This window comes from Asterias amurensis, chromosome 1 (genome assembly GCF_032118995.1).
Source record: "Asterias amurensis chromosome 1, ASM3211899v1".
Taxonomy (NCBI): Eukaryota; Metazoa; Echinodermata; class Asteroidea; order Forcipulatida; family Asteriidae; genus Asterias; species Asterias amurensis.
In genome coordinates, this window is record NC_092648.1 from 19,396,145 (window position 1) to 19,410,497 (window position 14,353).

The 14,353-nt window shown below is 39.6% G+C and overlaps 2 protein-coding genes across 6 annotated transcripts in view; one reads left to right on the plus strand and one right to left on the minus strand.

Moving 5' to 3' along the window:
- Positions 1–2,411, minus strand: part of LOC139954377 (serine palmitoyltransferase 2-like) — a 32,940-nt gene extending 30,529 nt beyond the window's left edge. Inside the window, exon 1 of the mRNA XM_071954176.1 lies at positions 1,788–2,411. Coding sequence (XP_071810277.1) covers positions 1,788–2,042 — 255 coding nt within the window. The 5' untranslated portion in view covers positions 2,043–2,411. The remainder of the gene's footprint in view (positions 1–1,787) is intronic.
- A 103-nt stretch (positions 2,412–2,514) lies between these two features.
- LOC139953827 (HHIP-like protein 2) lies at positions 2,515–14,250 on the plus strand. 5 transcript variants are annotated; one of them, XM_071953845.1, is made up of 9 exons: positions 2,515–2,640; positions 4,258–5,345; positions 5,942–6,273; positions 7,121–7,250; positions 7,737–7,879; positions 8,514–8,595; positions 8,990–9,078; positions 11,718–11,804; positions 12,256–14,250. In XM_071953845.1, the coding sequence occupies exons 2-9, from the start codon at positions 4,270–4,272 to the stop codon at positions 12,579–12,581; spliced, it is 2,265 nt and encodes a 754-aa protein (XP_071809946.1). In that variant the 5' UTR covers positions 2,515–2,640; positions 4,258–4,269; the 3' UTR covers positions 12,582–14,250. The 5 variants fall into 5 exon arrangements, with proteins under 5 accessions (XP_071809946.1, XP_071810022.1, XP_071809864.1 ...); XM_071953921.1 differs by having other exon boundaries at positions 2,527–2,627; XM_071953763.1 differs by having other exon boundaries at positions 2,558–2,670.
- Positions 14,251–14,353: the final 103 nt, after the last annotated feature.

A 14,353-nucleotide genomic window follows, 5' to 3' on the forward strand; every position in this document is an offset into this window, starting at 1 on the left:
TAACATGGCCCATTTGACAGGAAGACAATCAATCTATAAAATTCAATAGTTTTGTTAAATTGTATCGTCCCAAGCAGGATGTCTTTATTTACAAGGAAATGGAAGTTTATGCTAATGTGCAGTGTAGGATTTGTCATCTTGAATTGACAAAAGAATGGTATTCCTGGTCTCAAAATCTGTTAGTGTGAACGAAGAAAAGTTGACTCAGAAAGCAGGATTTGAACCTGTGACCTCCGGATTATCATGCGATGCTCTACCAACTGAACTGTGTTGCCATTGCCCTAGATCTTTGTTTTTGAATGCCAATCAGGTTTTTATTAATTGCAAATCAGGCTTTTCTGAAACTTTTTATGGAAATGGTATAATTGTTGTGTTAGACTTGATTGACTGATATTCTATCCAGCTAAGTACACAGTACAGATTACATGGCCAGCTTTCTCCCTTAAAAGTGGTCCACTGGCCAAATGCCATTTAAAATAGCCGAGGACCAGTCAGAAATTGCTCCAAGTGGTCCAGCTGGCTAGTTATGGTTTAAAAAGCATCCATCAAGTATGTTAGTGAAAAGCTGGGGAACTGGTGACATAACAAGCTAAGCTACAAGTCCTGATGGCTTCAGTCACAGAGCAAGTAGAGACAGAGGACAAACTCTGATGGCGTTGTTGGATGTGATCACATCACTTTACTAGAGCGGATTAATTAAAAATAAGTGACCTCAGCATCTAAACATTTCACCATTTAAATATGGGCCAAAAACAATCTGCGTTTAAACAACAATTGAGCTGTAAAGCCATCAATTATGGAAACAATTTCCTGGAACATTTGATGTTAACTCAAATTTTGTCACACTCTCAGTCTCATTGTTAATTATTGACATTCTGTAAAACACACCACTACCAAGGACTGGGTAGATGGTTTTATCAGGACTTTGATCACAGCTCAACTCAACACAAAAGTAAAGGTTATTTTAAGATAGACCCAGAACTGGGGCACAGTACTTCTTTGACCGTACTAGTCCAAGTACGTTTGTACATAGAGTAAGGACCTTACTCTATGGTTTGTAGGTATGTCCATTTATTTTAAAGAGTACCGTGCTCCAGTTTATGGGTCTACCTTTTGTGTTGACTGTGTGTGGGCTGTGGTGCTATCAATGTATAATACACAATAAACATCTTTAATTATGATGAAATTATTACTCATTTGCAGATTATATCACCACAGCACGGGAAAGCTCACTGTCAAGGACAAGATAATTGGATAATTTACTTAATTTTATATTGCTCCATGATTTTAATAATTAAGACTTTTAGCTAAAGAACAGTTTTTTTAAACAATGAAAAACTGGAATTCATTAAATTTATACTTAAAAAAGTTATTTCAGAGAGGGCTTGGGCTTATTATCAATAATTACAATGCTGAAATTAATAATAATGATTAGTATTATAAATAATAATAAAAAAGAGTTGGGCCTTGGGGATAAAAGAAGATAATTTAACAAAATATAAAGAAAGGGGAAATGAAAACAAGGCACAGCACAGCTCCCTGTGCTAAGAAAAAGATTCTACCTTCACAACCAGAGCAATAAACATAGCCAACAGTTTAAAAAAAAAAGACCTTGTAAAATTGTATACAAATTTCCCATTCATTAATTTGTTTATTCTTTTCATTGTTACTCAACCCTCAGGTCCAAATCATTACCACAGTCAAATGAATACTTACTACTCCCATATACACAATTATTTCACGCCTTTATAATGTATAATTATAGGCTAACTGACTGACAAATTTACCTGCTCAGTAGCATCTTTGGATTCTTGATGAGGTTTATTTGTAACCGCGGATAAGGAGGGGCTATGTCCATTGGCACAAACGCCATTCTTCATTGCATCTCCTCCGGCAGAAGCAGCGTGATGAACGCCATTCAAGACGCCGTTTGCCGTCCCGTTCTTCGGTGAGGTTTTGTCCATGATCCCATTCGCCGTCTTCAATCCGACGTGTCCATTCTCCCCGGATGAGGGTTTTGCCAATGTTGTATTGACCAACATTATTTTGTTTATGCGATGAGACTAAATAAAGAGATACTGGTTAATCTTTCACTCAACTCCCGATGGTGTGAAAGTGACGACTACTGTCGGAGTCGAGGTCCCGAGAGCTATCCCCGACGGATGGGCGGGCTGTGGGTGTTCGATCCCCACAACTAAGAAGTGGGAGTTTACGACAACCCCACCACAAGAGTCCACACAAATACAGCCAAAATTTGTTCCTACTTGCACCAGGAACACTTCATTTCTCGAATCTAAGAAGTTCCATCCACACGGTTAATTGTTACTGCAAATGTAGAGCAAGGGGATACGGTTTGAGCAATTTTGCAGGCGTTCTCCTTAGGTCGGTCGGTCGGGCGAGGATCGGATGATAGACTCGACTACTTTTGCTTTTGACGCGTTGTCGCATGGATTGGATACCGGATCAAGGCGCACGGGAACAGCATGCAAGAGGGCGCTACATAAGGAAATATCCGGGGGAGAAGGAGGTCAACTCGCAGTCAGTGTCAATCATCGGGCAAAGTTCAAATTAATTTATCAGGTGATGATGAGATGTGTTAAAAAACAAACAACGGTTGAGCGAATGATGTAAGTTGTGTGGGTACGTATTCCCTCTCTCTGTATTTGCATGGTAATATGTTCTTTTATTAACTGAGATCCTATTTTATTTAGTGTTGCCTTTTAAATAAGTGGTCAAACTTTAACTCTTCTGAATGAAAAACAATGACGTAACAAATTGTTTCATACTGGCTGAAAGTTGGAAAGAAAATCCATGGTTGGTGTTCTGTTTTTTTGTACAATCATTCATGGGGATTGTTATGTAGGAAATGGAGGAGGAAGTGATAACTTCTGTCCTGGTTCAGATAATTAAAGGCACCTGGAAATAGGATTTTTTTTCTTTTAAACATAAGAGTGTATGTTTATTAACAATAAAACAATTTTTTGAGTAATTGTTTAGTCACGATTTATATGTTAAAAAAATTAATTAAGTGCTTGGGGGGTTGACTCCGCCTACCCATTTTGTGATGTAGGAAAAGGAAGACTTTGCCTCGATGCGTAGATAAACACACGTGCAAAAGTACATGTAATTCTAAGACGTGAGTTTGTACGCTGCGAAGTTTTTTTTTCTGGCATTTTTCCGGCAATGCGGACCAGGTGTATTGCTGCTGCTGGATGCAGCAAAACAACTAAAGATGGGGTCATTCTTCATCTATTTCCTGCAGATCCCAAGTATAGGCGGTTGTGGGCTGCGAAAGTCAGATTAACTAGAGCAAAGTGGTCCGGTCCGACATCTTTTTCAGCGCTATGCAGCGAACACTTCGAGCCGTCGTGCTTCGAATCCGGGATACACCACTCATTTGACACGACGAGAAGAGCCATTCTTAAACACGACGCCGTCCCAACAATTTTTCCAGCTAGTGGGAAATTCGAAGAAGGTATCTGAAAGACGTAATGTACGGGGGCCTGACTACAAATTTTCTCTTCAAATATCGCGCTTTGAATTACGTCACGAACAGCGCCCTCTCGGGTCAGGGCCTACTCGTAAATTTGTAAATACAATCAAAACTAATAGTTTTAAACCTTAGTTAACTTTTTATTCACATTCCTCTCGTAAAAACACATAGTTTAGTGACAAAAGCTTTATTTAAAAAAAATACCACTTCCAGGTGACTTTAAGGGACGACATTTACTGTAAATACTTGTGTATGAACCAAAATATATCAATGGACATGATGGATTGTCAATTGTCATTGATAATGAAAGAGCCTAGAGCAGAGGTCCCTTGATAGTGCAGCCAACTTTTGGAAAATTCATGGGAATAGTGTGGTGGTGTCTGTTTCATTTATTACGTTTATTGCAATTACCGCCTGACTGTCAGGCGGTATATGCGATAAACCTTATCACTACAGCCACAGACGCAGTTGGTTCCCACCATGCGTTCCCACTGTCGACGTTCCTGAGGAATTTACCATTACAGCTTTTGACGGTTTCAAAACAAGTAATGCTGTAGGGCCTACTCAGTACTACTCAGCCAAAACTCTCACAGGTGACTTTTTGGTATCTTTTATGACAACTTTGCCTTAAACTATCCAGACATAAACCAAACTATGACCCTACGCTTTAATTATAGAATTCAAAGCACCAGTCGTATGCTACATCTACAAAAATTAAATTATTTGCAATGAATGATTAAACTTTTATATCCTCATTCTTCCAGATCGTAATCATCATGGCAGTGGTAAAGACCAGCTCAACAAAGCTTTTACTCTCCTTTATCACCATTGTCTACTTAACGGTACTTGTTGATGCCCATCCACAATGCCTTGATTTTTTCCCGCCATTCAACTTCAAAGCAGACGACAAACCACAATTCTGCGCGTTGTATAATACCTTTGGTTGCTGTACTGTGAGCATGGATTCCGAAATTGAGAAGGAATTCAACAGGATCGCCAGTGAGTATAATTCCATGTCCGGTGCCTCACCTAATTGCTTGGAATTCCTGAAGGATGTTCTTTGTCAGCCGTGTTCTCCGTACGCAGCTCATCTTTACGATGCAGAGGGTAGCCAAGAGAGAACGAGACAATATCCTGGACTGTGTCTTGAATACTGCACAGAGTTCCACCAGTCTTGCTTGGACATCATTCCCCTCATCATCAATGACCCGATCCTCCTTCAGGCCGCGCAAAACTCAACCGCTGATTTTTGCGCAAAGATGGCCATACCAGATGTTGATTACTGCTTCCCGGATGTGTTGAACAATGAAGATCTGATAGAGTGGGCTGATGACGCCGAGTCTGGTACTGGTCTCAGTCAGTGCTTGTGTCTGGAGGAGTTTGCCAATGGTCTGCGTAATCCACTTCTCGCGATTCACGCCAACGACAGCACGCATAGACTCTTCATAGCAGAGCAGATTGGAGTCATCAGCGTGTTTCTTGAGAATCGCACCAGGCTAGAAGAACCATTCCTCGATATCCGCGAGACTGTCTTGACCTCCGATAGGCGCGGTGATGAAAGGGGATTGCTCGGTGCGGCCTTCCATCCGAACTCTGCAGAGAACGACAAGTTTTACGTCTTCTACAGCACTGGGGACAACAGCGACCAGAAAGTTCGCATCAGCGAGTTTACCATCCTGCCTGATGACAGAAACAAGGTCAATGCCTCGTCAGAAAAGGTCATCCTAGAGGTCGATGAACCCTATGCAAATCACAACGGAGGTCAATTGCTGTTCGGTCTCGATGGTTACTTGTATGTAACGATCGGAGATGGAGGATCTGCTGGTGATCCTCAGGACAATGGACTGGATAAGTAAGTATGCGATAATCGCAGCATACATGTATTAAATCTGTCGAACACAACCTGACAACCATTTAGCAGCACGTTTTATACAAAATTTGCTTTGGAGAAACACATCCCTTTCTAAAGCATCAAGTGCAGTTTATTTAGATAACCAGGGTTCGATTTCACAGAGAGTTAGGACAAGTCCTAACTTAGGACTACTCCTAGGAGTTATTACAAACTGAAGGCTAGTCCTAAGGCAGGACCAGTAACTCATCTTAACTCGATATAAGGCTAGTCTTAACTCTTTTTGAAATCCACCCCTGACAGCAGCGGCAGTGTGTGACTTAAAGCCAATTAGTGTTTTGTACTAACTGCCTTTTTCACCGATGCAACCCCCGTCGTCTACATATCATATTTTTTGCCAAACAGAAACAAATTTTAAGCACAACATTTTTGGGGGAAATGTATTTCAGAAACATTCCTCTGTGGAAGTTCTTGAATGTAGCGTTTCAAAATCTATTCAATTCAATTCAATTCGCATTTATTTCCACAAACACATTCCCCATTTCTCCTTTTTTAACATATTTCTCTGCACTTTTCTCGCTTGTTTCTCCGTCATACAGGAGCACCCTCCTTGGTAAGATCCTTCGCATTGATGTTAACCACGAGACTGATGGCATGCCGTACAGCATCCCACCAGACAACCCATTCATCAACGCCAACGGAGCCGCCCGTCCGGAGATCTATGCATATGGGGTGCGTAACATGTGGAGGTGTGCGGAGGACAGGGGAGATAGGGAGACGGGGTACGGCAAAGGGCGTATCTTCTGCGGTGATGTCGGCCAGAGTGCGTTTGAGGAGATTGATATTATCGTGAACGGAGGGAACTATGGCTGGCGTGCTAAGGAGGGTTTTTCCTGCTACAGTGATAGTCAGTGTACAGATGAATGGCTTGGTGAGTCAGTTAAATGGATTGAGCTTTTCTTATAGCTTACCCCGACTTGCCGAAATCTTCCAAACTCATTTCCCCCTCGTTTTGATCAAGCCACAATCCCGGCCATATCTCGTTGGGCTTCCGCATCACGTTCCCCATACCCTCTTTCAATGTTGGCTCTTTCAATGTTGCTTCTCATTGTGCTGTCTGCGCTCTCATCAACATGGGCCGGGGGACGGGGGAAGAATGATTATCACGACCTGGGGAACGGGGAATGTTTATTGTCATGTGCGAATGGGTGACTGAAGCATTACGACCTGGATTGTAGGTTAGTGCAGTACTACACAGTCAAACGAATAATGAGGCCAGGCACTTAATTCTGATGCTTAACAGAGGCAGCGGAGGCCTGTGGTTGTTGCCTTGGTGGCCCTTGAAGTATATTACCTCTTATAGTGGATAATGATTTTCCATGGCTGTGATACAATTTCCTAATGCAAAGGATTTGATCTGGCTCTAGCCATCGCACTTGCTCGATGGTCAAGTGCTCTAACATGCAAAGGTCGTGGGTTCGAATCCCACCCAAAAGATTTACCTGTTGATGTTTTTCACTGTACTCGGGGAAAGCACTGAATATACAGTGCTTAAAACACATTGGTGTAAGGGTAAAAACAAGTTATACAATTTCCAGTCAAAGTCTCCATGGATTTCAGTGAATAGAAACAAATGAAAATGTTAATAAAAGGTAACAGTGTTTTCAAAAGCAATTTAGTTCTCAGTTAACGAAGAAAGCGACTTTCGCATTTGAATGTGCAGACGTGCAGAAACTTTTGATTTAAAAAGAAAATTAAATTTGTTTTGATATCCACAGAGAATGAAGTTCTTCCAATTCACGCGTATCCACACACAGTTGGCAAGTCGGTCACTGGGGGCTTTGTGTACAGAGGTTGCCAGTCACCCAATCTCAATGGCAGATACATATACGGTGACTTTGTCAATGGGTAAGTGTCATGATCAACAATCTTAACATAAAACTACTAGAAGATTTGAAAGATCTTTGAAACTTGATTTTTATAAGGGGCCATTCACAATATTCACTGTTAAAAACAACATTTTTTTTTGGGGGGGGGAAATTTTTTTGACCCACCCTACCACTGCAAATTTTGATTGAGAAATATTGATATCTTCTTAAAAATAATGATAATAAATAAGATTTGTAAAGCGTATTGCTCAGAGATACAATGCGCTGCTAAAGAATGCTACGAAAAAGTCAGTTAATGGGCGAGAGGAGAACAGATGCATTTTTAATTTACATTTGAATGTCTTGAGTGAAAGTCTGGAAAGTCTATTTAACCTTGTACTGTGAACAGTGATTCCAAGGAGGAACAACATTGATTTGTTACTAGTTCAAATTGTATCCAAAGTGGACTTTTGAAATATTTCAAAATCACAAAATCTGTTGTTCTTAATATTTGTTTTGATTACAGGCGTCTTTTCCAGCTGACTGAAAACAATGAGACGACTGCATGGGATAATCAAGAGATCTGCATGGCTGATTCATCAACCTGCTTGGGTGGACTTGTTAATAGTTACCCCAAAAATATCCTATCGTTTGGTGAAGACGAGGCGGGTAAGCTGTGGATATATTTATAAATCCAGACTTGTAGATTGGGTTGTTATTTAATTCTGTGGTTGTAATGAATACGGTAATGAAAAAATAATATATGTGTGGTATTTTTGTTGGATGTTAAAGACCTACTACTTTAAAGGACAACAAGTGATCTTTGCTGATATTCATTTAAAATGTTTTCAATCAAAAAGGAAAATGAGTTCACATGAGGTGAAGCAGGTTTGTGTGAAAAACTATCATTTTGAATACCCTTATCTGGTGCTTTTCAGAAAGATTTGCGAAAAGCCCTGTTTTGTCATCACTCAAATTATGTCATATGTCGAAGCTCCAATTTGTATATCCGCTTTGTAGCAGTATGGAGGTATAACAAAGCAACATCCCATACATGACTTTAAAATACAAATCTATCATTAGTTTGATGCACTCTGTCATCGACTGAAGTGTTTCTAGTTTTTCGAGGTTGTGACCTAATTTTTGATGATCAATAATTATATCAAAATTTAGAAGTGTACAAATATCATTACAGTTGAATGATAAACAAGTACTTTATAATCAAGTTTGAATAGCATTCCCATTCAAATATATTCATTCAAGTTGCTGTTCAAAATAATAGATCCTTTTTGGTCATTGGTAGGTGAGGTTTACATCTTGGCGACTAACTACGCTTCCACAGAACATGACGGAGGGAAAGTTTACAAACTGGTAGATCCAGGAAGGTTAGTAAAAATCAGTAATCGGTAATTTTTGTACAGTAAATTTTATTGTAAAAACAAATAGTAATAATAAAATCTCAAACCCAAACACCCTACTAAATTTGAGCATGGAAATCCTTCTCTTTGTGGACAATACCAATGGAGACATTGCTGAAACATTAAAGTCCAAGGAATGTGAACAAAGAGAAGGTCAACAAATATGATGACATCTGGGTGAACCGACGTGTGGCAGACGTCGGGGGGGGGGGGGGGGGGCGGGGGTTGTAAACAAGGGGTGAATGCAGACAAAATGCGTTTCTCTTTCACATCAAACACCTCCCATCAATAAGTTAGTTTTGTTTTATAAAATAAATATTTGTTGTATAAAATTTGCTCTGTTGGAATCACTTTGTTTTAGGAGAGGAAACCCAGCTGAGTGTGTTACTGAAGACAGGAGGGAATTTGAGGTTACCAGCCCAATGATTCCATTCGTTCCAAGTACACCAAGTAAGTCAAACTCATTGCCTGGAATTACACTCATGGCCTCCATTGCCCCTATCCGGTGCCCTTCAAAAGTTGCCCATTGACTGTAACATTTTCCGATGGAAGTGCCCTTTGCAATGGCCTTGCCCTTTCAACATGTTCAAAGATGAAATTCCTGGCCTAACTCATTGCCTGAGAGAAGTCATGTTTGTAGCTTCATTGAGGTCAAGCCTCTTGCATTTCTCTGGTGAATTGGCCTTCAGGCCTGTATGCTTCGTTTTTGAAAGGGCAAGGGCACCAAGGCATTTTCTCCTTTAAGTAAAGGGCACTCTATGAGGAAATTGTAAATTTTTACTGGAGCATTTCAAAGGTACCAAGGCATTGACCAGGGGGAATAGAGGAAATCACCTTCGTTGCCTCTGTGAAGTATGAGGCCTGGGTCTTGGTATGAGCATTCGTAATCAGAGAGCTTTCAGAATGAAACTAATCATGGGTGGTCAGGTTGGGGTAGTGCTATCTTTCCTCGCCTTCCACCTCTAGGACCCTGGTTCGAATCACGCCGGCTGGGGCACTACATGTACATTGGGTTTTCAGTCTGTGTGGGTTTTCCCTGGAATATTTCCCCGGGGTATTTCCAGCCACATGTAAAACTGAAACTTCTTTCCTTCCTTCCTTGCTTTTATGAACTCTCTCTCAGCTGTAATGTACAAATTTTCATAATAGCTCACCACAAAATGTTTCCATGAAATTCCCAAGTACATACATGTACAGGATTACTATTCCTGTAAGATTAAATATAATGTTAAATGGATTGGTTGGTAAGGATAAAAAACATCATAGTTTAATTTTAGTCTGAAAGCTCACTGATAATGATGTTCAGACTAGAAAAAAAATATATTTCCTCCTGAACTAAAGTCATATTTGAAAAAGCTGATTTCGGTTGTTACAACTTAAATTAACGATTTTAAGGTGATCCCCTAGCTGCCGCTTCCCAGGTTGTATCGTAATTTGGGTGTGATCCCTGGCTACACGGCAGTTAACGGTTGTATGGCTTCTGACTGGCACCCCCGAACAAAGATATTGACAAAATAGGGACACCGCCAATATAGGGCTAGATAGCTCAGTTGGTAGAGCGCCGGCACGTTAATCCGGAGGTCGTTGGTTCGAATCCCACTCTAGTCAATTCTTTGTTCAACCCCCAAAATCATTTACAAATTTACCCAGTCAGTTTCCCTTGTGGTTTATATTGATAACTTAAATTAACGACAAAGTGGTTACATGCTGAAAATTGTGCATGGTTTTTCACTGTTATCTCCTGACTTGCACAACCGCTCATCCCAAATTTTCACAGGTCATTTTTTCATGTTTATGGCTGATCACTCAAAACCTGCGCCTATTTTGTCAGCTCTATCATATCATTCCTGTATAATATCTTTAATAGCAGAATGTGTTTAATGCTAATCTAATGAATGCATGAAAGAAATAAAGCAAGTTCCACAGACAAGCTGATTTATACTAAGCTTGCTTTCGTAACCTTTCCAAGCATGTATTGCCTATGCAGCAGTTTGTGTGCAGCAGTTTGTGTGTCAAAAGACTTTAAAAAAAATTTTTTTTTCGAGTACTGCATTCTTTCACACGTGAAGATTCCAAGATTTACCTCAAAAAAAACATCGATGAGTGAGATTTTTAAACAAAAACTGTTGTGTAAAATTGCGAAAAAAATCAACGACTGAAGTTGATCTAATTTGCATGGCATTGGAACAGTGATAACTGTCGGTAATCACTGGTTTCTGTATAAATTTGGTTGGCGTCAAGATGGTTTTATTTGACGCAATTTTTGTCATTTGCATTCAACTTCCTGATTTCTTTTGTTTTTCTAACCAATCAATCTGAGACTGGATATTCAGCAAAACTTTTCCCGTGCTTTAAAACGAGAGTGCTCTCACAAATGTTTTTGAAGCTGTAGTAAAGTTGGTTGAACTTATGATAATTCAAAGTTTATTGATAGAGATATTATATTGGTTCAAATCCTGCTCTAGTCAATTTGTCTTTGTTCAACCCCAATTCATTTGCAATTTACCCAGTCAGTTTCCCTTGTGGTTTAGTAGTTGATATTTTTATCTTGTTCATATTTCGGGGGTAAATATATCAATTTTACAGAACTCATCATCTTTAGAACTGGTTGACAGTTTTTTTTTAATGATTTGGATAAAACAAAGTAACTCACTTCCCCGGAATTTTAAATCGGTTTCTGGGACACAAACTATGAAAACTCAGCGAGTCATTTGACTGAAGCCCAGTTCCCACTTCTTGTGAATACACAGCAAATATTTTTGTCACATGGCTGTTTTCGCTGCAAATAAATCACATCCACATTCGTATGAAGCGGGCTTTATTTTGGAAAGCAGGTAAATCAATTATTTGAAGAATTTGAATCGTTCAAAATATTGTGTATGACAAACACAGCTCCAGAGCATGTAACAGTCACACTAACGGTAACAGCTAGCACTGGTAATGTAGGCGACGTCGTTACAGATGTTTCAGGCAAAGCAACCCATGTGTGCATCCCAAACCATGCTGCTTTAATCTTTGTTGTCTGCGTTGCCATGGTACTGACCCACATTGTCTCATCATCATCAATGATGTCATCATCCGCTCTGCAGAAGATCAGCGAGCCAGGCCGAGGGTCTGCACTACCGAGGAAGACCAGGGACTCGTCAACAATCAAACTGTCTGCTCAGCAGACGTCGGTGAGTGACCATGGTTAATATATACACCAAAAGAAAATACTGAGGTTAAAGGCACTGGACACCTTTGGTAATTGTCAAAGACTAGTATTCACTTGTGAAAATTTTTACTCAAGGAAAAACACCCTTGTTGCACCAATTTGTGTGCTTTCAGTTGTGCCTAAAAAAATTATTAAAATACTTCAGGCCTAAAGCCTTTTATTTGAGCAAGAAATTACCTTTTATTCAAAAACTAAGTTACTTCAGCGGGAGCTGTTTCTCACAATGTTTTATACTATCAACAGTTCTCTGTTGCTCGCTATTTGAAATGTCGACCTTTGAATTTTTCAAGTGACAATTCTGGGATATTTTTGGGTTGGGTTTTACCTATTCTTGAATACCTATTTTCTACATTTAGACATGAATGATAACTTCTTCCATTTTCCTTCACCCCTCACCCCGTCCCACCCCTCAGTTTTTGCGGGTCAGGTCGTCTCCACCAAGCTGTTCAGCCGGAACCGTCGCGTCACTTTAAAAGTCCTAAGTTTGGATTACCGTGCTAAACACGTCCCGAAGGTCCGCAAAGAGCTCTCTGTGATCATTACCTGCAAGGCCCACCGCTGTGACTGCCCAAACCTTAAGGATGGGAAGTTGTATTTATTGAGTGCAACGTACCAGAAGACATGGAATCGTTTCATCCTGAACACCAACACCTTCTGGAGGGACTGGCATTGGTATCTCTCCTTCCAGGTCAAAACTTTTAGCAGAAAATGTCAGAACGTTTCAAAGCAGCAATTCTAAAAAAGGGACGTCTCTGCAAGTAGGTTTCATTTTAATTTTTAGATAACAAATCCTGCTGATATAATCAGCTGAAAATGTCAGGATATTTCTAGGTAGCGTCTCTAATAAGGACATCTCTGTTAGTATGATTTAGTTTAATTTGGGGGAAAACACATCCTGCCCATAAAATCACCCACCGAGTTTTTGCCTTAAACCCTAGCAGTGCCCTGTCTGTTTGTTTGTTTGTGTAGGTGATCTTCCTGCCAAGGTAACTCGGCAAACTCACACTAGGGGATATAAATGCCAAGATGGCAACAGCCAATCTCTCTCGTACAAACATTGGTTTAACATCTATGGTTTTGAATTGCATAATGATCAAGAAATTGTGATTCAGTAACTAGATGACCGCACTTATTTTAGGGTTAGTTTGGTAGGATTTGAACCCACAACCTTGTGATTGAAAGCCCTGAAGTCTTACCACTGGACCACTGTGTATCTTCGGGAATGACCCTAAGGGTTATAATTTCTCTCCCAAAAATCACTTGTTATAAATATGGTATTGGTAGAAAGCATACTGCGCAATTATTTTGTCTAAAATAATCCCCGTTTAAAAAAAAATCTTTTTTTTTATGCAAGTTGCCTGACACACAAGGCCTGAAGGCCACTTCAAGGTGTGGGCTACAATTATTTTTTCGAGAGGTCGTTACCACCTACTCCTAGGGCTGAAACAGGGTTACCCCTTTTACAGTCCATACGGATGTAGGCTTGGGTATCAGATTGATTAGAAATCAGTCAAAATATATTAATCTGAGAAATGATTTATGCATGAATAATTTTTCAGATTTCTGAGATTGGTGTCCGTTCGCGAATGCTGTAGCCAGAGAAATTTCACAAAGGCCATTATATGGTTGATAGTTGTGTACCCAAATAAAATATTTCTGCCAGTTAGTGTATGAAAATTGGCCCAATGCAATCGCTTCCAACACTGCTAGGGTTTCCTAATAACTTTTAAATAAAAAAAAATATTTGTATATAAGTGAACAATAATGAAGTACTTTTTATAGCATTACTTGATCAGCTTTATGATTAAATATCTGCAGATGATTATTTTTCTAATAATGTAAACAAATTGAAATACCTATTTTTATTATAAAAATTGATATAGATGTTGTATTATGTATTTTTTCAATAAATTAAGCAAATTAGACAGTAGGAAGTTTGTATAAATATGAATTATGTCTTAAAACATCTCTATTTTCAAGTGTTAGATTTTAACTACAAGGTATTCTCATGGGCATTCAGGTACATAGAGTTTCTTATATTGTATGAAACGGGGGTAGATTTCATCTTGAGTTAAGACTAGTCCTATCTCGAGTTAGGACGAGATACTCGTCATAACCTAGGTCTAGCCGTGCGTTTTGTATATCTTCTAGGACTAGTCCTAAGTTAGGACTAGTCCCAAATCTTTGTGAAATCGACCCCAGAGCTGCCAACTCTCCCTGATTCTTGCAGAAAGTTCCCTGAAATTAAATCATTTTCTTTTTGACTGCTGAAAATGTTTACTTTTAGACTATGTTAGTCTCCTGTGTATTAGAACCAGGTTGTTTCTTGTATGCATTAAACCAATGTATGTGGGACTGAAGTGGTCCCAAAAATGTTTAAATACGCGCAAGACTTGCATGAGCCCAATTTCATAAAGCTGCTTAAGCAGACAATATTGCTTATTGCTTGCTTTGCATAAATGAGCGGGATACCAGTCACAAATTGCACATGAGACATGGTATCGTGGCTGG